At 43.2% G+C, this 22,612-nt stretch overlaps 1 protein-coding gene and 1 long non-coding RNA gene across 5 annotated transcripts; one reads left to right on the top strand and one right to left on the bottom strand.

Annotated features, from left to right (window-relative positions):
• Positions 1-1,366: 1,366 nt before the first annotated feature.
• LOC310852793 lies at positions 1,367-6,555 on the bottom strand. The gene is made up of 2 exons (XR_014568364.1): positions 6,466-6,555; positions 1,367-2,124 (listed from the first exon to the last, which is right to left on the bottom strand). It is a non-coding gene; the product is annotated as an uncharacterized lncRNA (long non-coding RNA).
• Positions 6,556-6,576: 21 nt separating this feature from the next.
• Positions 6,577-18,332, top strand: LOC310845115 (dnaJ homolog subfamily B member 2-like). 4 transcript variants are annotated; one of them, XM_083740004.1, is made up of 9 exons: positions 6,577-6,790; positions 7,031-7,141; positions 8,141-8,242; positions 9,132-9,241; positions 11,437-11,490; positions 12,656-12,739; positions 13,710-13,803; positions 14,707-14,758; positions 16,571-18,332. In XM_083740004.1, exons 3-9 carry the CDS (start codon positions 8,169-8,171, stop codon positions 16,898-16,900), a joined length of 798 nt encoding a protein of 265 aa, XP_083596130.1. In that variant the 5' UTR covers positions 6,577-6,790; positions 7,031-7,141; positions 8,141-8,168; the 3' UTR covers positions 16,901-18,332. The 4 variants fall into 4 exon arrangements, with proteins under 4 accessions (XP_083596130.1, XP_083596129.1, XP_083596127.1 ...); XM_083740003.1 differs by having other exon boundaries at positions 6,580-6,790; positions 8,099-8,242; XM_083740001.1 differs by having other exon boundaries at positions 6,582-6,790; positions 8,099-8,242; positions 14,707-14,777.
• The last annotated feature ends 4,280 nt before the right edge of the window (positions 18,333-22,612 follow it).

Genomic DNA, 22,612 nt, shown 5'->3' on the forward strand with positions numbered 1-22,612 from the left:
AACTTTGAGGCAGATGTCCAGGGACCCCCAAAGCTCCTGTAAAGCAGTGGCAAGTTTCGGTGAGATCTCGTAAAGCATACAAGACCTCTTAAGATTTCAGCAAGATCTCATAAGATCTCGCTGGAAGCTCCTCCCATTGCTTCTCCACCACTTGCAGGGGCAGCAGGCAAGGTGTCAGTGGGGGCCCACCTCTTTGGTTTCTGCCACCTGAGGCAGCTGCCTCAGCCCACCTCATGGGTAGGCCAACCCTGCTTTGTCTTGGGTGCCATCTTAGGACCCTGTTTACTTATTTTTTAATATGTCTATTAATTAGGTATAGCCTGGGGGGGATGCAGGGGGATGCATATTCCTAAACATTTTGTGAACCTTTGTACTTTTGTCCATTTCCTGTATTTATTTCCCCCGATTTGAACTAGAAAATGGTGATTTTCTTGAGTCAAATTGAGAGTACCCCTAAACATTTTTATTTTATTTTTAGAAAAAAAGCACCAGGTATAGCGGCATACCTAATTAATATTTATATCTGTCTGTCTTCTTTATTTTTATCTGTCTTCTAATATAGGTATAGCATCACAATGCTATACTGCTATCACATTCTGCATATGTTTCCCCCAGGTGAGCTGCCTCTCAAAAGACTAGGAAAGAAAATGGTAATATGAACTGGCTCTTTTTCTCACTTCTCAGAAGGTACAGTCTGTAAACATCACTTTCTGTTGAACTTAATGTTGGAATATCCAGATGTATTTATACCCTCCTCCTCTCCAGCACTTTCCCCTCCCTATTGGGATGAAAATGGTTGTGATGAGACCTCCGGGTATAGGGTGGTATATAATTCTAATTCTAATCATCATCATCATCATCATCATCATTTTAGAGCTGAACAGCCACGGCAATGTTGTAACCTCCATGATCTGCACCAAATGAATTGGCATTCTACTTGCGTTTAAAAACCTTTTGTGCAGAACAGTCTAATTTTGTCTTATCAGCACTTTGTTTTTTTGTCACTTCAGTTAGTACTTAATTCAATAGGCCACTTGTAGTCTAATGCTTCAGGCTGCATAGAATGGATTTAAGGGCTTAAGAATGCATTTATCACATTTGTACACCAAGGATGTCAGAGGTTATCCCCATTCTGTCTTCAGATCAATGTGGTGTGGTAGGTTGGGCTGGTAGAGTGATGCTTTTTCAAAGAGTTTCATTGGCTAGGTGAGGATTTGAATTCAGGTCTCCCTGGTCCAAGACCAATGTCTTGTCCACTACTGGTATTGCTGAATCTGTGAGAAGGCTGGTGCTGCTCAGTGATCATATTTGGCCCTTCTTGCATGCACTAAATCCCTTCAGAAGGAAGCAAAGACAAAAACTTCTCTTAGTCTTATTGACTGTTTATTCACTTCTTCAAAAGCAATTAGGAATTTAATCACAGTTTCTATGGATTTCTGGGGAAAATCTGTAATTAAATCTGCACAGTGCCCTTGCATGATAGGTTTAACTTTTCCACAGCAGTGCGGGAATACTTTTAGTATTCTCGTATCTCTGCATTAAAATTGGCCAGGCATGCCACAAACCCAGGACCCCACATTGCTTTCCTACATAGCTAAAAACCCATTCTAATAAGCCAGAATTGGAGGTTAGCCCTCTTGATCTAATCAAAGTTGTTCTCATAATGGACAGAGATGTTCCTTTCCATCATTATTTTACAGCACAGAGAGGAAAGGAAGAAAGCTCTCCCTCTCCTTGTGTGGGAAATGAGGCTGGCTTCCCTCCCAATAAAGCTGGCTTAAATCTGCCGTTAATTGAAAGCTTATCTTCTCTCTGAAAAAGGGAATGATGTTCATATAAAAACGCAACGTAATAACTTAATAGCTCTGCTGGAGGTGACTTGTACGTGTGTGGGACAGATCGAGAAGGTTAAGAATTGTGGGTGCTTAATTCCTGTTGGTTCAAATGTACGTCTAGGAACGAGAAGCAAAGAAAGAACATGGTCTTGCTGTCTTATTCCTGCTTGCATGGATGAGAAGAACTGTCACAATTGATCCAATGTCACTGACCCTCTCTTGGCTGTTACCGTATCAGCAGTCAAATGATGCATGAGGCAGGCATTCTCTGCTGGGCAGTGGAAGGAGGCTGGGTGCAAACGAGGCACGTTGCAAAATGAGAACACGGCTTCTGTGAGACTGCCAAACACCCCTTTTCAAGACAAGTCCTCTTCAAAATGGCACCATTATTATGCCACAGACCACCTGCATTTTCTGTCCACAGGAGTTTTTCCTCGTGACCCTTTCGCATGTGGCTAAGGGACAGGTAGAAGTATAGCTAAAACGACCCCAAAGAATTTAAGGAGCAACATTTTCCTTGCATAGAACTTACACTGAAGTAACTCCTGCCTTTTAAGCCCAGTCTCCTTCCACCCAAAGAAAAGAGATGCATTGTTCCTGCCTGATGAATTGGATTGATACTTCCTTATCATGCCATTGGACTGTAAAACGTAAAACCTGGATCCATTCCAAAGTTCTTTCTCTTTGCTTTAGCATTTTAGGGAGCCTGAAGACAGATGGACTTGTTCATCCTACTTCTAATTCAGCAATGAAGCTGAATTCTGCATGAGAAACAGTGCTTCTTCTGCAGGTAGGGATGGTGGTGGTGGTGGAATTAAATTCAGTTTGCATTTAAAGGTGAACTGACTTAATTTCTGAAACAATGCATGAACTGGAACACAGCTATCCTTCGACATTCACACTTCTCCAAATTTTGCAATGCCGTTCTCCAGCCTAGTAATGCGTACAAAAACGCACGTATATTATAGTAATTGTATCAATGTAGCAATTCTAGATGAGACCCATGACAGGAAATGGGGCAGATAAGCACATTCTGGTCCGTTTAGGATGCTGTGTCGTGCTGAGGATTGCAGCCCCATGACATCCAAGAATGAACCTCTCCAATCAAGACAGCACATGTTCTGCGGGTTGGGATGGGTAAAGCTGTCAATTTCAATTTTAGTGTGCATTTCTCATTTTATACACACGTTTGTATGCAATTTTCCACGATATACACATTTTTGCAAAGCAATTTCCCCCAATAGAATGCATTTTTGTATGTTACTTGCATATATATATATATATATATATATATATATATTTGCTTTCGTAGATTTTCACGGGTACAGGAATGCAGGTTTTGGTGTCCTCGGGTGTCTTCCCGTGTAAAAGTTGGGGTGTCTAGGCGACGTTTCGACGAGGTCTCACTCGTCATCTTCAGGCTGGTGCTTTCGGCTTCTTGTTACTGGAACAGAGCGGGATCTCAATGTTTGAGTTCCTATAAATACTGTAGAGGGGGTGTGGTGTCTAGCCTCCAATGTTCTGGGCAGAGAGGAAGTTCCCAGGCTAGTGTGCCTTTTCTTCTTTTGTTCCTTAATTACTTGAGAGATACCTTGAGTGATTTCTTGAGTGATATCCTGAGTACCACTTAGGTGGGTCATTAGGTGTGGATTAGTTGCTAAAGTCTTTGTGTCTTGACCTCTTGAACTTTGTGAAGAGTTTTCCTGAGAAGATGGCTGTATTGCACTTAGTTGTGCTTTGGCTTGGCTTCGTGTATAGGGGCGAGCTGTGGTTTTGTGGCTTGTGTCAGCCAGATCTGTGTAGGGATTGCAGGGGGGTGCAGCATCCGGAGGTGCCACCATGGATTGGCTACTGGATGGTGTCAGTAATTCATCTGTGGAGAGGGTCTGGGTTTGGGTCTGGTGTGGTTGATTGGTGTTTCTTTCATGTGTTGGAAAAGAGAGGAGTGGAAAAGAGAGGCATGGCCCTCCTTCCTTATATCAAGGGCACTACAGATAAAATTAGCAAAATCCTCCATAAACACAATATCAAAACAGCCTTTTGCACCAACCAAAAAATAGCCAATATCCTCAGAAACCCCAAGGATAAAATCCAGTTGGAAAACCAAGGGATCTATGAAATACCCTGCAAAGTCTGCCCAGCCACGTACATTGGACAAACAAACAGACGAATAAATGCACGTATCGCAGAACACAAGAATGCCGTCAAAAAAGAAGAAAAAACTTCCTCTCTTTTCCAACACATGAAAGAAACAGGACACGAAATTAATTTTGCAGATTCCAAATTGCTCTTTAACACGGAACATCACCACAAGAGAATAATCATGGAAGCCATCGAGATAGAGAAACACCCTCACAACATGAACAAGCGTGACGACACATCCCGCTTGCCAGACATCTGGAAATTAGCCCTCCCCACAAAAACTGACACCAGATCCAGAGGCACACAGAACGCCAACACCAATCAACCACACCAGACCCAAACCCAGACCCTCTCCACAGATGAATTACTGACACCATCCAGTAGCCAATCCATGGTGGCACCTCCGGATGCTGCACCCCCCTGCAATCCCTACACAGATCTGGCTGACACAAGCCACAAAACCACAGCTCGCCCCTATACACGAAGCCAAGCCAAAGCACAACTAAGTGCAATACAGCCATCTTCTCAGGAAAACTCTTCACAAAGTTCAAGAGGTCAAGACACAAAGACTTTAGCAACTAATCCACACCTAATGACCCACCTAAGTGGTACTCAGGATATCACTCAAGAAATCACTCAAGGTATCTCTCAAGTAATTAAGGAACAAAAGAAGAAAAGGCACACTAGCCTGGGAACTTCCTCTCTGCCCAGAACATTGGAGGCTAGACACCACACCCCCTCTACAGTATTTATAGGAACTCAAACATTGAGATCCCGCTCTGTTCCAGTAACAAGAAGCCGAAAGCACCAGCCTGAAGATGACGAGTGAGACCTCGTCGAAACGTCGCCTAGACACCCCAACTTTTACACGGGAAGACACCCGAGGACACCAAAACCTGCATATATATATATATATATATATATATATGAATTTTTTAATGTATGTTTTACTGCAGTATGTGCATTTTTGTACACAATATTTGACTGGAGAACCGAATTGCCAAATTTTGAAAAGCGGCGTTTTCAATGGGTGGCTGTGTGTTGTTTCAGAAAGTGCAAATCAGGGCAGTTTGCCTTTAAATGCCAATTGAACAAAATTCTCTCCCATCCTTATTCACACCTAGCTTCTGTTGTAAGCGCACAAAGCCAGTTTCCCCTGCGCTTAGTCTGGGAAAGGTTATACATCTGCACAAAAAGTGGGGGCTGCAAAATGAGCTCACCATTCAAATTAAGTACCTCTGTATACCTTATAGTGAGAAAGAGCCTTAAGACTGACATTTCTGAGGCAAACTCATTTCCACAACACAGCCGATTAGAATGGCATTGAATCATGCTAGCCGATAGGGCAGCCTGACAGAGCTGTTATGATTTCAAATCCAGGACTGTGGATCTTTCTTTTTCCATTCTGCCCTTTGCATTTTGTTTACACTCCTTCACTTTGCAAGATAATTCTGTTCCCTCCTTGGGTATTTATATCTCAGCACTGCGTGGGCTGCTATCTTCTCCCAATCTAATAATCTCCCTGATGAGCTCTACAGCAATATTTATCTCTCCTTCTCATCATAAATCAATTGCACTTGCCTTTTTAAATCTTTTCGGTGCATGGTGCTCCATTTGTTAGCTTCCACCAGCCTTTGATTGCGGAAGCACACCTATGAAATTGCAGATCCACAGATCTCACCAACACCCCTCCTTAGCTGTTTGGCACTTCCGCTGGCAGCTTGTTTACCTCACTGTCGCCTGGCCTTGTGATAAGGATGGGAATGCAGTGGTCTAAACCACTGAGCCTCTTGGTCTTGCCCATCAGAAGGTCAGCGGTTCGAATCTCTGCAATGGGGTGATCTCCTGTTGCTCTGTCCCAGTTCCTGATACCCTAGCAGTTTGAAAGCACACCAGTGTAAGTAGATAAATAGGTACCACTGTAGCGGGAAGGTAAATGGCATTTCTGTGCACCCTGGTTTCCGTTACGGTGTCCCACTGCGCCAGAAGCAGTTTAGTCATGCTGGCCACATGACCCGGAAAGCTGTCTGTGGACCAATGCCAGCTCCCTCGGCCTGAAGCGAGATAAACACTGCAACCCCACAGTTGCCTTTGACAGGGGTCCTTTACCTTTTTTACCTAGTGATAAAGCAAACTAGATAATCCCATGCTGTTAAGGCAGCAAGGATCAAGCTAGCTGGGCAATAGCTGGGCTAGCTTTAAAACAAGAGCAAGGAGGGTACCATGAAGGGGCAAGGGGTTGTTTAACCACACCCCCTCACCAGTGCATTTCCCTTCCAGCTTCCTCCAGCTGTTGCCCCCTAGATGGGATACACTGATGTGTGTTTGCAACAAGCAACAGGCTGCAGGGGAAAACTGCCGCTTGACCATTGCAAGTTACTCTACCCCCCATGTTGCTTAGTAGTGAGCAGTTTCCAGGCCAGGCCTGCATCTGCCCCTGAATACCTGGATTTGCACATTAGAGATTAGGTTGAGAAGATGGGTCTACCTTTTGTTGCTCTTAGAACACTGCCTGCAAGGGATTGGTTTGAAGGAGTGTGGTTCCATTGCCTGTGTGTGACATCACTTCTCTTGTTCTTCAGGTGGAATTCTGATTTATCTTAGCAGAAGCTTTCGTTCCACGGACTGTTGGAGAACAATAACCTCCACTGCCTCCAACTTCTGTGCCCTCCTCTGACACCCAGCAAGCTAATATACCTTTAAAAAACATTGGTTTGGTTTTGGAGAAACAGATTCCCACCCCTGCCCCTCACATCTCTCAGCAGAACAATTTGGCTTAATAATTAATAGATTGATCACTCTTGGCAGCAAAGGTAACAACCATGGTCAAACTATATGGATAATGTAATAAAAACATGTTGTTGTTTTTCAATGGTTATCGGCTTTAACAAGAAACTGAAAAGACTACTCTGTTGATGCTGAGGCAAATCCCTTAAACAGTGACGCAGCATGATGGAGCTAGTTAATGTTATAGCACATGATTGTCTTTACTTTCTGCAATCAGCGTTTTATTCACAATTTTACAATAGGTGTAAATTTTTATCACTCGTTAGGCAAGCAGAAGAATGAACTGAACCTCAAGAAAAATCACTTAAGAATTGGCTACAGTGATATAACAGAGCAATAACTGATCCAAGACCAACCATCTAGTGGGAGAAGAAAAAGTAAGTGACATATGAAATGCTAAAAGGTCAGATTTCTTCTTCTTCTTCTTTTTTAAAGAAAGAAAGGAATCCACAAACAGGAACATATTGTACCATGTCAACAGAATGGCTGTGAGCTGAGCTTTAGAAAAATGAAGGTTCATTATAAAAGCTTTAGAAGTGAAAAATAAAATGTTACATTCTGGATCTTCTTTATAGGCTGTGAGGGGGGTGGGAAGAAGCCCATGACAGGAGCAACAGGAAATAAGAAGTCTAATTAAGCTTCATTCTTGCTATGTGAATGATAGAAGCAGAGGGAATTAGGCCTGGAATTTTGCTATGATGGACAGATTATGTGACCAGGAAAATGAAATAGTAAACATATTGAATCAACTGGACAGATTATAATAAATTTAAGCATGCTTTACTTAAGAATTAGCACTATTAAGCTCAGCTGGAATTACATTCAACTAAACCTAATATGCAGGCGATAGTTGCAGATTAGCTGACATTTCTTTTCTTAATTAAACATGATTACCTGCAGGATATGACATTGTTTTTGTGGGGATTTGAGGCTATAGCAGGAGTTTCATTGTGGAGTGAGAACCCCCACCCACAATGTTTCAGATAAAATGTCATTATGTCTTAGGAGCACCTATATTTACAGCTCATACTCAATGCACTGAAAGACAGATGGACATATGCATTCAAAGCAAAACACATCAACTTGGTTACTTTTTTAAAAAAGGGAGAGGGAGCTGCTCTCTGATTGGGGGCTGCATAATGACGCCATGTTGTGCAGTGGTGTGGAGTCGCAATTCATGAAGGATGGGGAAGCGCAACTGGGAGAGCTGGTGGAACTGGGAGTCGTGGCCATCAACACCAAATTGGAATGTGAGATCTTCTGCCCCGGAACACATTCTGCCTCTGCATACCTCAAGGCAACCCAAGGCTTCTGTACTCCCATTGTATTTTCAGAAAGAGAAATCACCCTCACATCTGGCTACTCTTCTTCCTCAGCTTCCCAGCTGGCCTTTGCATTGGATGGATGGACACCATGGTGGATTACTACAAAATCCTGGATGTTCCCCAAAGTGCCTCTATGAGTGATATTAAAAGAGCGTAAGAGAAATCTTTCCTTGGAGTGCCCCTTTTCCTAGGTAAAGGTAAAGGGGACCCCTGACCATTAGGTCCAGTCGTGACCGACTCTGGGATTGCGGCGCTCATCTCGCTTTACTGGCCGAAGGAGCCGGCGTACAGCTTCCGGGTCATGTGGCCAGCATGACTAAGCCGCTTCTGGCGAACCAGAGCAGCACACGGAAACGCCGTTTACCTTCCTGCCAGAGCGGTACCTATTTATCTACTTGCACTTTGACGTGCTTTCGAATTGCTAGGTTGGCAGGAGCAGGGACCGAGCAATGGGAGCTCACCCCGTCGCGGGGATTCGAACCACCGACCTTCTGATCATCAAGTCCTAGGCTTTGTGGTTTAACGCACAGCGCCACCCATGTCCCTCAACCCTTTTCCTACAATCCTGTAATCTTAATCGTTCCTCATGTTGCTTCTCTGTCAACATTTACCAGCAGGGCTTGATATTAGTAAGTGACTTAATATCAGGAAAGGTGCCATAGTTCAGAAGCCTGCCTTGCATTTAGAAGGTCCCATCTTTAATCCCTGGCATCTCCAGGTAGGGCTGGGCAAGAACCCTCAAGAGTTTCTGTAGATAAATACTGAGCCAGATGGACCAGTGATCTGACTCAGTATAAGGCAGGTTCCTATGTTGTTAACTTGGCTTCCTCCGTGGACAGTTGAGGCAGAAATCCAGTTGCAAGCTATTGCCTCATCATCACCATGATAAGTCATGGTCTGTGAAACTGTCCAGAATAATGGGACTGGAAGATGGTCACTAGCCTATTTGGGTGGTTCTCACCATTATCATGGTGGATAGCATAGGTGGATAGTTCTAGGATGGATAGCCACTAATGTTTGTTGCATCTTGTGAACTGTGCAGGTACAGGAGTAAAGTGCTCAGATGGCACCCAGATAAAAATCCAGATAACAGGGCAGAAGCTGAACAGAAGTTCAAGGAGGTTGTGGAAGCCTACAAAGTCCTTTCAGACAGTAAGGCACCCAGTTTCTCTTCAGTGCTCCTTTTCTTCCTCTCTCCAATAGAGCATTCACAGTCACAACAGCTAATTTATTTTTGACTGATTAATCCCAAATAAAAACATAATGAACATGGATTAAATTTTGTCAACTGCTCTAGAATGCAAATAAATTAACAAATAAAAATAGTAACACTCCATTCTTTAGGCAGCGACACAAGGTTGCATAAGTAATTCCAAACTTATTTCCTTCATCTTTTTGTTTGCACAGTCGGAATTGTTAACATATTTTCTCCCAATCCTTCAATGCACATACGAGACCATTCCCACAGTTGACCTTTGTTTTCTTCCACTCCAGTTTAAGCTGCTTAATCTAATCTCCATTTACAATTATCTTTGGAAGGATGGAAGTTCAACCTTCTACCTTGCTGACAGAATGATTTTTTTTCTAAAAAAAAGGCTTGAATATGGAGAAACTAACTATGATTGGAGCTAAACTTTACAAGAAATATGGATCTGCCACAACTCTGTTCTCCTTTATCTCCAATTCCTAGTAAGATATAGCATAATACAGTTTGGATTGTGGGTCAAATTAGACTCAGCAGGAGTCTCAATTTGGGCTGCAAGGCTGTTTTCCCCAAACAACACCCACCTGCTCTGCACCCGACATCATTTGGAACATCAGGTGTGGGGCACGTAAATACGTGGTTGCAAAGAAACAATAAGGAGTTTTAAGCACACTCTTGATTGTTCCTTGGCAAGCGGAGCTCACTAACAGCAAGGCCTTTTGAAGCTGGTGTGGTTTGGAGTCAAATTGCACTTGTAACTGGACATTTTTATTTTGTAGACCAGCTTTGCAAAGAGCTGCAGAGAAACAATATCCTTTTGCAGGCATGGTTTGCATCCAAACCATGCCTGCAAAAGGCCAACGTGGGGCTCACCATCAATATAAATCAGTTGATCAGCACTAACAGCAGGCCCCTCTGAAGTTGCCACCTGCCATCATAATAAGACAATTAACAATTGGGCGGCTCTGCCCACCTGTCAAAGTGGCCTGGAGGTGGCAGTGGAAGTCATGTTCTGGCCCAGCAGTTGGAAAAGACACCACACCCCATCATGCGCTGTGCATCTCCCCACTGTCAAACTGATATTACATTCTTCACATACACTTCCCAGCCATGCGGCAGCTAAAAGAGCAATGCGGCAGCTAAAAACGCCAATGCAATTCTGGGCTGCATCAATAGGAGTATAGCATCTAGATCAAGGGAAGTAATAGTGCCACTGTATTCTGCTCTGGTCAGACCTCACCTGGAGTACTGTGTCCAGTTCTGGGCACCACAGTTCAAGAAGGACACTGACAAACTGGAACGTGTCCAGAGGAGGGCAACCAAAATGGTCAAAGGCCTGGAAACTATGCCTTATGAGGAACGGCTAAGGGAGCTGGGCATGTTTAGCCTGGAGAAGAGGAGGTTAAGGGGTGATATGATAGCCATGTTCAAATATATAAAAGGATGTCACATAGAGGAGGGAGAAAGGTTGTTTTCTGCTGCTCCAGAGAAGCGGACACGGAGCAATGGATCCAAACTACAAGAAATAAGATTCCACCTAACATTAGGAAGAACTTCCTGACAGTAAGAGCTGTTCGACAGTGGAATTTGCTGCCAAGGAGTGTGGTGGAGTCTCTTTCTTTGGAGGTCTTTAAGCAGAGGCTTGACAACCATATGTCAGGAGTCCTCTGATGGTGTTTCCTGCTTGGCAGGGGGTTGGACTCGATGGCCCTTGTGGTCTCTTCCAACTCTATGATTCTATGATTCTATGCTTCCCCCAGGGAGGCTCACCTGGCGCCTTCATCATATCTTTTGACAACAGGCAAAATATTCCTCTTCTCCCAGGTCTTTGTTTAATTCGCCAGTTATGGCCTTTTAAACTGTTTTTGTTTCTTACTGTGTTATGTATTTTTGTGTTTTTATAATGTAAACTGCCCTGTGAGCCTCGGATGAAGGGTTGCATAGAAATGGAGAGAACTGAAGTCCAGAGACAGCGGCTTGTCTAATAGTCACTGAGCTGGATTTATGGATGTGGTGTGGTTTGAACCAGGGACTTCTTGGTCTCTTTAACATGATGCAGAACAGCAGCAATAAAACTGGAAAACTCAAAGCTAGAGATGAAGAGGCAGCTTGAAATTTCCTTCCACTTTTACTTCTATTCCAGGAAGCACGCATAACCAGTATGATGGGAGCAGCACAGAGACGTTCAAAGAAACAAGTGAGTAGTCCAGAGAAGAGGCCAAGGGTCTCGTCCCAACCTCTGATTAAGCCTAGTAACATCTCTAAGGCTTAGTGGGACTTACCAACCTGTCCACTTCAGTTCTTCTTGGATTCACATTTTTCCAGCCTTTCACCACATTTCCACATCAGTTTGCATTTTTTTCTTGAAGCCCACATATTTTTGCATTCATTTCCGCTAAAGTGCATGATTTTTGCATGTGACATTGCATCCACTCTATCCAGTTTTTCAACCAATTTCCTCTAGCCTGATGCATTTTGCAACATGATTTTCATGAATATATGTACACTTTTTTGTACACTTATTTTGCTGGAAAATGGTGTTGCAAAATTCAGAGGTCTGACTTTTGAAAGATAGCTGTGTTTTGTTTTGTGTATTGGATATGCGAATTGGGTAGGTTTGCATTAAAATGCTAAGAAAACAAATTTCTCACTCCGTTCCTAACAGGACATTAATGGTTCTGTTTAGCACTGGGCTCAGGAAAGCAACTGAACACTCTTTGCAGCTCTTTCACACACTTTTTAAAAGGATTGCTCCAGCAATCTTTAAAAGGGTGAGAGAAACTGCTGCAAAGAGCATTCAGCCCTATCCTGTGCTCAGACAGGATTGTGGGGACCACAAAGGATTTCAATGGGTGTGTGGAGCAACCCACCTGTCAAACATGTGATGCCCATAGTGGTGTTGTGACTGCCAGATGGATCATCTCACCACCTGCAGAGCCCAAAATGTTCCCCACCCCTATTTTATACATACCTCAAGAGCTATGAATGGTTTTCAAAAGTCTTCTTCATCCATATGTGTTTAAAGAGATCCAGAATCTAATTCTGTTTCCTTACGCACAAAGAAGCATGCCACTAGTTGAAAATAGCTACTATAATACATGTAGGTTGACTGTATCTAAGGGTTCCATGACTGCTGAAGCCTGGTAGATTGGAAAGCAACTTGGAGGAAATAACTAGTTCTGCCTCCAAGGAAAGATTCTTATGCCTTCTTTCCTTAATCCTCCCATACATCCTGGAAGGAGAAGATGCAACAATTTTGGTGATGTTGTAACAGCTTATTTTTATTTTTCAAAACCATGCTATTTACATATCCCTTTCAAACAGCACAGCATTTGGAATTGTTTCCCTTTCTCTCTTCTTAGAGAGATCTGAGGATGAGAAGCACCTGTCTGTGTTTGATCACGATGGCATCAAAATATTCTTCACAAAACAACGTTCTTCTTCAGGTAATCTTTACATCCTTTCTGGAAAACTGCTTTGCTGTGAAGCCTGTTGGTTGCCACAGCTGTTAGCTTAGGACTGCTAATTCAAGTACCCAGGGCTTTTTTCCAGCCGGAACTTGCCGGAACTTGCTGGAACTCAGTTCTGGCACGTCTCAGGTGAGCTCCATTACCATGATAAGAGAACAAGGGAGGTGATCATGGTGAGTTCTGGCACTTCTTTTTCTTGAAAAATAGCACTGCAGGTACTTATACATGCAGGTACCTGTGGTGAGGCTTCTGTTTGTGGCACAGTATTGTGATAGAAAGAAATAAATAGCCAGGTTTTAAGGATTTAACCAAACTGAGAATACATACAGGCCAGGCATAAAGCTATGCTGTAGAAAGAGAGCAGAAGAGCAATGCCTAAGGAAAAGATTATTTGGAAGGGTGTGTGGATCATCATCATCTCTATCTCTTTCTCTCTGTCCCTCGGCCTATTTCTGGTTTCAATATTTCAGTCCCACTTGCCCTTCTGGTGCTTTGTGCCAAAATGGTGACTAAACAGCAGCATAAGACTTCTGCTGTTGTTACCAGCAACCCTTCCTCCCATTGCCAGTGTTATCAGAAAAATCACTAAAGCTGATGTAAAAATCTGCTGGGGCGGAAGCTGCTGTGGAGGTGATTTGATCCTTAGGGAGCAAGTTCAATAGCTCCAGAGGTCCATTTCAATCTTATAACTAGTATCACTGAGGTAATTGACGAGAGCAAGTGTAGCCAATATTATGACCTCCTGATGTTTTGGGAATCAAACCTGCATCACACCCAGGCAGCAACGTCTGGAGGGCACTGAGTTAGCTACCCCTGACCAGAGCATCTTACAAGAGGATGAAAGATGAATTACAGTGTGCTTGTTTTGTGTGTGTGTGTGTGCGCGTGTGTAATTTGTGGCCTGGATGCACTTCATAATGAGTATGTGGCAACCTGTGTGTTTCAGATTTTTCTGTATCCTTCTTCAGCGCTCCTAAAAGGTTCCATCACTTTTCCATCATGACTGCCTTCATGAATGGCAAAAAAATCACAACCAAAAGGTAAGGGGGGGGGGGGACATCTTTGTAGGAATCTTCTCCTTAAGTCTTGATTCTCCTGGCTGCATAACTCTGTGTGTTTGCAATGTGCAAGCATGTCCAAAAGCAAAATGTCTCGGAAATACCAGTTGCTGGGAATTACAGGTGTGCACTCATGTCCAGCTTGCAGGCTTCCCATGTCACATGGACATTTGTTTGACCACTGTGAGAACAGGATGCTGGACAAGATGGGCCATCGGCTTGTTTTATGTTCCTAACTCCTGGGTCCAGGATAATGTAACGTATCTGTGTTTATAGTTTGTATGTTGCTTGGAGTCCGGAGGGTAGCAAGCAAGTAATGTGTTTAACTCTCTCAGGTGTACAGGATGTGAGAGGGTATCTGTACGTCTTTAGAGGAAAGAGGTATGTGAGTGAGTTTAACAGTCATATGTCTGCCTTACAGAATTTGTGAGGAAACTTTTATTAGATGAATATTTGAGACAACAGTGACTTGATGGGCAGATTCCTACACACATATACAGTGGTACCTCAGGTTACATACGCTTCAGGTTACATACGCTTCAGGTTACAGACTCCGCTAGCCCAGAAATATTACCTTGGGTTAAGAACTTTGCTTCAGGATGAGAACAGAAATTGTGCAGCGGCGGCACAGTGGCAGCAGGAGGCCCCATTAGCTAAAGTGGTGCTTCATGTTAAGAACAGTTTCAGGTTAAGAACAGACCTCCAGAACGAATTAAGTTCTTAACCCGAGGTACCATTGTAGGAGCAAATAAAGTTCTCACATGTACATAGGGATCTATCCAAATGAGTGTTTGAACAAGGAGGCTATAATATGGAGGCTTCTCTTGTTCCTAAAGCATCTGTCCCTTGTTTCGTCAGGTAACTATGTGAAATTTTCCCTTTCAGACACCTCGAGAATGAAAGCAAGTACTTGGAAGTAGAAGAGGACGGGAAGACGGTATCTATCCATGTTAATGGTAAATTTGAGTGGGCTGTATTATGCCTTGTGACAGGTGTTAAATGCTTACCTCAGTGTGTATAGGTCACCTCTGAGGAGCCTGATTTTCAGAAAGCATGCTTTCTCTCTTGAAAATTGAGACACCCAGAAAATTCTGACTCAGAGGGTTTTTTGTTTCCTTTTGTTTGAAAACCACCTTATTCTCTCACAGCTCATTAGGCAAGCAAAAAACAAAACAACAGCCCAATAAGAAAACGTGTTCTTTGCCCTGTGAATCGTAGGTAAGGATGATTAGCTTTGCAAGCAAACAAATGACTGAGCAAATGAATGAATGAATAAAGGTTCAGGATATATGCCAAATAAACTCACATCTGGAATAAAGAATGGAAAAGACAGAACAATTTCATTGATTAGCATATGTTGTATTGGTGTAATCTAGGGAATCTACAATATTCACAATATATTAATGCCTGGAATGGCAGGCAGGGGGAAGAGGGTAACATCCAGCTATTGCCAACAAAGTTCTACGTAGAGTAGACCTATTGAAATTAATGAGCCTAAGTTATGCATTTTCAATAATTTCAATGTGTCTACTCCAAGTATGACTGACACTGAATAAAACCCATTAGGTCATGATGTTGATGACAGCAGCATTTATATGTTGCCCATCTGACCAAGTCCCCTGGGCACTTTACAAAGACAATAAAATACAAAAACAGAACAAAACAAAACACCTAAACCTAAAAACCAAAAAATAAAAGCCCAGCAATGCCATCCCCAAGGCAGCACAAGACACAGCTGATAAAAGAATAATAATCAGCACAACCAGCATAAACCAGGGGATGCTGGTTGCAAAAAAATGAAACTTCTCAGGTTTATTCTAGTATTGTTCTCATTTACTTGGCAAAATTATGCACCTTAGTCAATCCAGGCACTGTTCTCCATTACCTGTCTTATATCTCCTTCAATATCTGCTTCTCTCTCCCCTGTTGAATGTGTGTGGTGCATTATTATCCTAACTTCCATGGGACATGATAATGAGTGGCATGCAGTGCCTCTGTTCCATTCACATAACATGCTTCTGCTTGGCACAAAGGAGCTTCCTCCCCTGTATAGCTTTTACACACCCTTACAATTTGCCCCAGGGAATCTCTGTAAAGTCCTGTTGCATGAATGCAATTTTGCTTACACAGCATTGAATACAACCCAAGCTGTTTACTCTTTTTCTTGGGTATTTCCTTTGTGTGAGTATGATTAGTGTTCTTACTAAAGCCACCAAATGCAGACCACTGACCAAATTCTGGTGGGCCATCTGGTGGATGATGGCATAGTCAAGATCCCTTGCTGTTGCCTTAGACAACATAGGGACTTAGAGACCATATGGGGACCATAGGGACTGAGAGAGAACATGTGTGGCTGAATTCAGCATACCCTTAGTGCAAATAGGATATAAGGGTGACAAAAAGAATTGGATCTATACTTAGTCATGCTTAGAGCAGACCCACAGAAATCTTGTTGATTGTGACTATCTTAAGTTGCATTGATTTCTGTGGGTCTACTCTAAGCATGACTACGTCTGAATGCAACAGAATAGTTAACATTATTGTCAGCGAGTCATTAGAATTCTGGATGTTTACATGCTCTACAAATTTCATTCTATGGGAGAAACATAAACCATGCCCTGAAATTGTGTGATAATTTTTAATCATGCTGGACATGGAAAGAGTGTGTAAATGCGGATCCTAGGCTTATTTCTGTAGCTCCATCACTGGAACAGACCTCCAGTTGACCAATATATTCTGGCTCTTGCAGGCATACCTGTTTACGATAGAGAAATTAACGCAAACAACTGGGATTACAGGTTGGACAGGGGCTACTATTATCCAGAAAAGAATCGGTTTTGGACATGTGAAAGGCGTCGGTGGGCAGAAGACTGGCGGCGCTGGGCAAGCCAATGGCGAGACTGGGCAGAAGAGTGTCGAGACTGGGCTGAAGGAAAGCAACATGAGAAAGACAAGTGCTTTTCTGGGGCTAATGCTGGTCATCGCTGGGCAAAAGCAGCACAGGGTCCAAAGGCTAGTGAGGAACATCTCAGGTCAGACAGGGGTTATCCTAGGCCAGGGGAAGGGAAATGTGATCTGAAAGAAGGACATAAGACTAATAAGGGACTATCTCGCCCAGAAGTGGAACACTCCAAGTCAGATAAAGGGTATTTTGTGTTTCCCAAGCCAGGTGAGAATTCTGGACCAGACGAAGGGCATCTCAAGGCAAACAAGAGGCAACAGAGAGTGGACGAGGGGCTGGGGGAGGGACATACGGATCAGGACAAGGGGCATGCCACAAGGAAAAAAGAGCAGCCTAGGCAGGATGAGGGGCAGCCCAGGCCAGATAGGGGGTCCCTCAGTTACAAGAAACCAGACCCTGTGTGTAATGAATCAGCCATGAAGCACAAGGTGGTTTCTGAACACAACCCTCAGGCTGGGAATAGGGAGCCTCATGCTGGGAAACAGAAGCAACAGGCAGAAAGATGCAACCCACGTGCTGTGAAAAGCGAAAAACTGCTCAGAAAGAATGAGCCGAAGGATGACAAGCCAGAGTCCAAAGGTGAGAAGAACAGGCTTACGTTAGAGTCTGAACCTGGGAAGGGAACAGAATTCAATGGTATGAAGGGAAAGGCTTGCGCTGATACTAAAGTGGCTCCTCAAACACATCTGACTTCCTCTGGTGGCAAAGTGCTGCCATTGAAAAGGAAAGAGCCCCAGATTCGGGTAAGAAAGCTGTATGGCAAGAGGAGCAAGTCTCAAGCTGGAAGGAGGTCGTCGCACGGTGGTAGGAGCAAGTCCCGGGCAGGGAAGAATAGGGTGCCTGATGGGCAAAGTAAGGCAGAGCCTGCAGGGAGCAGCTCATCTAAAGGGCTCTGTGAAGAACAGCCTGAGGGGAATGACTTAGCTAAAGACCCCAGTAAAGGAAAACCTGAGAGGAACGACTCAGTTGAAGGACGCAGTTTAGGAGAGCCTGAGGGGAATGGCTCAGCTAATGGAAGCAGGGAGGTGCCACCTGAGGGGAAGCAGACACAGGCAGATTCTAAGGGTGCACTGCAAGGTCGGAAAAAGGGACCTCTATCAGCTCTCCTGGGGGGTGACATTTCTCTCCCAACAAAACACAGACTGCTCAGACGAACAGCACAATCTCGCCTCTTATCTGAAGTCCAGGGTGAAAAGCATCAGTACATATCTGAAACGAGCCAAGTCATCAGCATGAATGACCAACAGAGAAGGAGACTGACTAAACTCCCTCAGTCTGGTACACAGCTTCCAAGTATTGAAGGCCAGAAACTTGGAGCAAATCAGTTCCCAAATGTGACTCATTGACCAGGGGTATGTTCAAGCTAGCTGGCTCACATTTAAGCTCACCGTCTCGCTCACTGATTTGTGATCACCTCTGACTTCTGTGTTCACACCAGGCAGTGCAGGACCCCACATTTGCTGGGCTGCAATAGGAAGGAGAGTTTCCAGAGATTGTGTTTGGTAAGGGAGGTGTTTTTTCAATAAAGGCAGTAATGTAACTCTCACAATTTCTTGGTATGTGCCTATTATTCGGTAAGAAACAGAATATATATTCAGGAGATGCTGAGCTAGCTCTAGATCTCTGCATTCCACATGAACCTGATTTTCCCCATTATCAGGATAGATTTGGGCTTGCTGAGCATCTGCTCACTTTTAATTCACCAGAGTGTTTTCATCAATTCTTGTAGATTACAGGATAGGCACGTACACACAGATGGGCCTTGCAAGTTGCAATTTGGGACCTGATATTGCCTAGGCTTTCTTAACCATGGAGGAAATACGCAGCATTTCCAGCCCTAACCCATAAAGGGGGGGGGGGGTTTGAGGTCCAACTCCGAGAGCCTTCTAGTAGATCCCTCACTGAGAAGGCACAGGGCACAGGGCCTTCTCAGTAGCGGTGCCCGCCCTGTGGAACGCCCTCTCGCCAGATGTCAAAAAGATAAATAACTATATGACTTTTGGAATACGTCTGAAGGCAGTCCTCTATAGGGAAGTTTTTTTAATGTTTGATGTTTTATTGTGTTTTTATATTTTGCTGGAAGCCGCCCAGAGTGGCTGGGGAAACCCAGTCAGATGGCCAGCATATAAGTACTACTACTAGTAGTGCTATTAATTATGTTGAGGGTCATGTGTTGGAGACCACATGCAGCCAGTGGACCATTGTCAAAGGGAGCCACTGTAACAATTTCTCTGCTACATTTGTATTAGGCAGAGCCCAAAGTGTGCATGTACGCTGCCTTGGTTGGGTTCCATGAAAGAAGAAGGGTGGTGGAGGAAGAAAAAGAAATAAAATGAAGAAAGTGGGCAAAGGAAGAACCAAATCTCTCTCTTTCTCTCTCTCCATTAACATAGGCCAGAATGGATTGCTTGTAAATGGTTTCTTCCCTTCCATTGCTTCATCCCTTTTGACTCTGTGGAATTTTCTTTTCCCTTACCTGCCCTTCTTTGCTTTCTCTGGGCCCCACAATGCTCCATGGCTTTCAGCAACACATGAGACAGCAGTGCTAGCATTATAACCAGTAAAACTAACACAATAAACCCCACATCTCAGTACAGCCTTTACCTGATGCAATATTAGCATCTCAGGGGAAATATACAAAGGTAGCCATTGTAACAATTTCTCTGTGACATTTGTGTTAGGCAAATGTGAATGCGATTCCTCTGGTGTTGTTGTTCCCATGTCATGTTATATTAAATTTGACATGGTGCAGATCCTTAAAACATTAATTCCCATCTTCCGGTGATAAGATACACCGTAGCAATCCTATCATGTTCTATAATTTATTTTGAGGCAGTTCACAAGCATCTTTTAATGATTTGTTTATCTCCTCTGAAATGATTAACACATCACTCTTCAAAGGTCCTTATTAGATAAGTAACATGCCACCGGGGGCTTAATAACTGAGCTATTGGGCATGAAATTAGGAGATGGACAAAACTCAGGTTCTGGATGAAGCTGAAAATGTATTTTTACGCTGTCAATTATGAAGTGATTCTGGGCTTCAGCATCTGCAGCATCACTTTGAACAATAACTGGGCTATTGTTGCGGGGAATCTAAATATCATTCCTCAAAAGCACTTACACTGTGGATACATTTTTATTTCACAGAACCCAAATTACAATATTTTGTCTCTGCAAACATGGTAATTTCTCCTGTGGGTAGGACACTTACCACAACAGTTTGCAGTAGTTGTACAAATGTCAAGACAAACGATAGGCTTGACTTCATGACTATTATAGTACTGTGACAAACAGTATAACTTCCTTTCTATGTGCAGTGACTGCACCATTTTGTAACCTTAAAATGTGTGCACATGCATGGATGGATCAAACAACTGATCTAGTTTATTCAGATGGGAGCCTCATTTTGTTCAATAGGACTTTCTTCCCAGTGTGTTGTGGAGTGCAGTCTTTCAGTGCAATCCCATACAGTACATGTCTTTTACTTCAATAGCGCAGATCAGTGTGCATATGATTGCAGCCTTTGTTCATACTGTAACCTCTTAAAAATTGCAGTTCTCATTTTTTTTCATGGATGGTGAAATTCTTCATGAATAGTGTTATTGACCTTCCTTGGAAATGTAAATCATCATAGTGCAGTTGTTTATTGATTGTACCAAGGTGTGGTTTTATTTTAAAATGCCTTGTGCTCCAAAATGGTTTAAAATGTGTGCAGTATTACTAAATCAAAGAGCAGATAAAAGGGAAAACAAATTGAGAAGATGGAAACATGTGCTGTTCTAATACGTGAACTTTCAAGAAATATTCAAAGGACAATAGTTTGAACACTCCAAATTGATTTTGTGTTTTAAGGTCAGAAGCAGGCCTGACTGTTTTGTAAATCACATGGCTTGTGGGGGAGTCTTTTTGAACTTACAGTTTTATTGATTTTTTCCCCGGGGGTGGGGAGCATGTTTACCAATAGGAAAGGAATGTTATGACCATAATAATGATAATGGATTGTATCCAGCTAAGTCAGACTCAGTGGAAACGCACTGGCATGTCCTACTTAATTGCATTAATTTCAATGGGTCTGCTCTATAACTTAGCTGAATACAAACCCCAGTGCAGTTAAAGGTTTAGTATCTTCTGTCTGTGATTATTACAGACCCTTAGTTTAACATCTGAAACCCTAACCTTCATGCTTTATGCGGTGTTATTAGTTGATGCTGTCGAGATTTGTCTGTGTGGGCATGTGACCAGTGTTGCTGGTTCTGGGCAGGGGAAAGTAGAGCATGAGTGAAAGGGCTAGCGATAATTTGGGCCAGAGGTCTAGATGTGTGGTCCCATCCCCTAACTGTAGAGGAACATGGTGGGCTCCCCCCCCCCCCCCGCAAAAAAGGAGTGGCGGCAAAACTAGGCCTTCTGGAGTTGGGGCTCTGATGGAATTGTTATGGGAGAGTGGTTCCTGTGTGCAATAAATTGGTCACTTGCATGCCTTGGATGGAGATATACTCTCTGAAGGAGCAGATTCACAGTTTGGGCATGCTTTGGGATCCAGCTTTGTCACCAGAGGCTCAGATGGCCTCAGTGGCTAGGACCACCTTTTGTCATTCTTGGCTTTTGTGCTAGCTGCAACTGTTCTGGGACCAGGATAGCTTGACTGCAATACTCCAGGTACTGACAACTTCAAAACTGGGTTACTTCAATGCACTCTATGTAGTTACTATGATGCACTGCTTGTGATTGGTCTGGAAAATACAGTGCAGAGCAATGCAGCATGAATGTTCACAGGAGTGAGACTCTCTCCGTACATATATCACAACCCTGCTCAAGAGATCTGCACAGGCTGCCAATTTGTTACCAGGCCAGATTCAAGATATTTGTATGTAAGGCTCTCAATACCTTAAGGACCACTCTGCTGCTAGACTATTGAACAGAATAGTAACCACAAAAAGTGGCCTTTTCCTGACAGAAATGATTGTGTGTATCCACCCAAATAGTGGAAGACCCATTACAGAATTAGAGTGACTGACCTTGCCAATTATTAAAGAAGTTGTAAGAAGCTGGTATTTTCCCTGTAGATGCATTAAATTAAAATTAGATCTCAGTGGCTTGTGAGCAAATAATCTTTTTCCAAAACATCTGGTTTAAAGGTTGTAATCACCATTTAACCCTGTGAATTATGGGAAGTTTTAGCCACTTGCCACATCAGCAAGACAGGTTCTCTACCTCCTGCCCTTGCCTGGAGATTTCCTGGCAGTTACTGTAGTATAGATAGCACTGGGTTCAATGGACCAAGAGTCTTCCTCAGCATAAGAAAGCATCATAGAGGTATTGATTCAAATTTCATTTCCCTCACCCCAAACCTCAAAAAAGGGCCTTAGACCAAGTGCAGTCTCTCAGCCATCCGGCATATGGGCTCAAAACACTCCGCTTATATTATGAAACATGTTTTCTACTTGGTATGGACAAAGGTCCTGAAATATGAATAGTCTACAACAATTATGAACAATGGCAAGCCTATCTAGGGTGCAGAAACAGGAATAAAAGCCAGCCTGTTTAGACTGAAAGAAGCTTGTCTCCTCTTCTGAAGTTAAGAACTGTCACATGGAGCCATTAAATGTTTTGAATCTAAGCTGGTGTAAAATGGCATAACCCTGTCCAAGCCAAGGAGACTGTGTCAATTTATGCCAGGCAGTGAGTTGGGCCTAATGCATCTGGAGCGAGCATCCTGTTTCCACAATAACATACATACACAAAAAACCCCTTTAAAAACCACCACTGCTGTAACAAATGGCGATTTCTGAAGTGCAACCCTCAATGGTATGTCAAGCCTCTTTTTAA

The sequence above is a fragment of the Podarcis gaigeae genome (assembly GCF_964106915.1).
Source record: "Podarcis gaigeae genome assembly, chromosome: 1".
NCBI lineage: Eukaryota > Metazoa > Chordata > Lepidosauria > Squamata > Lacertidae > Podarcis > Podarcis gaigeae.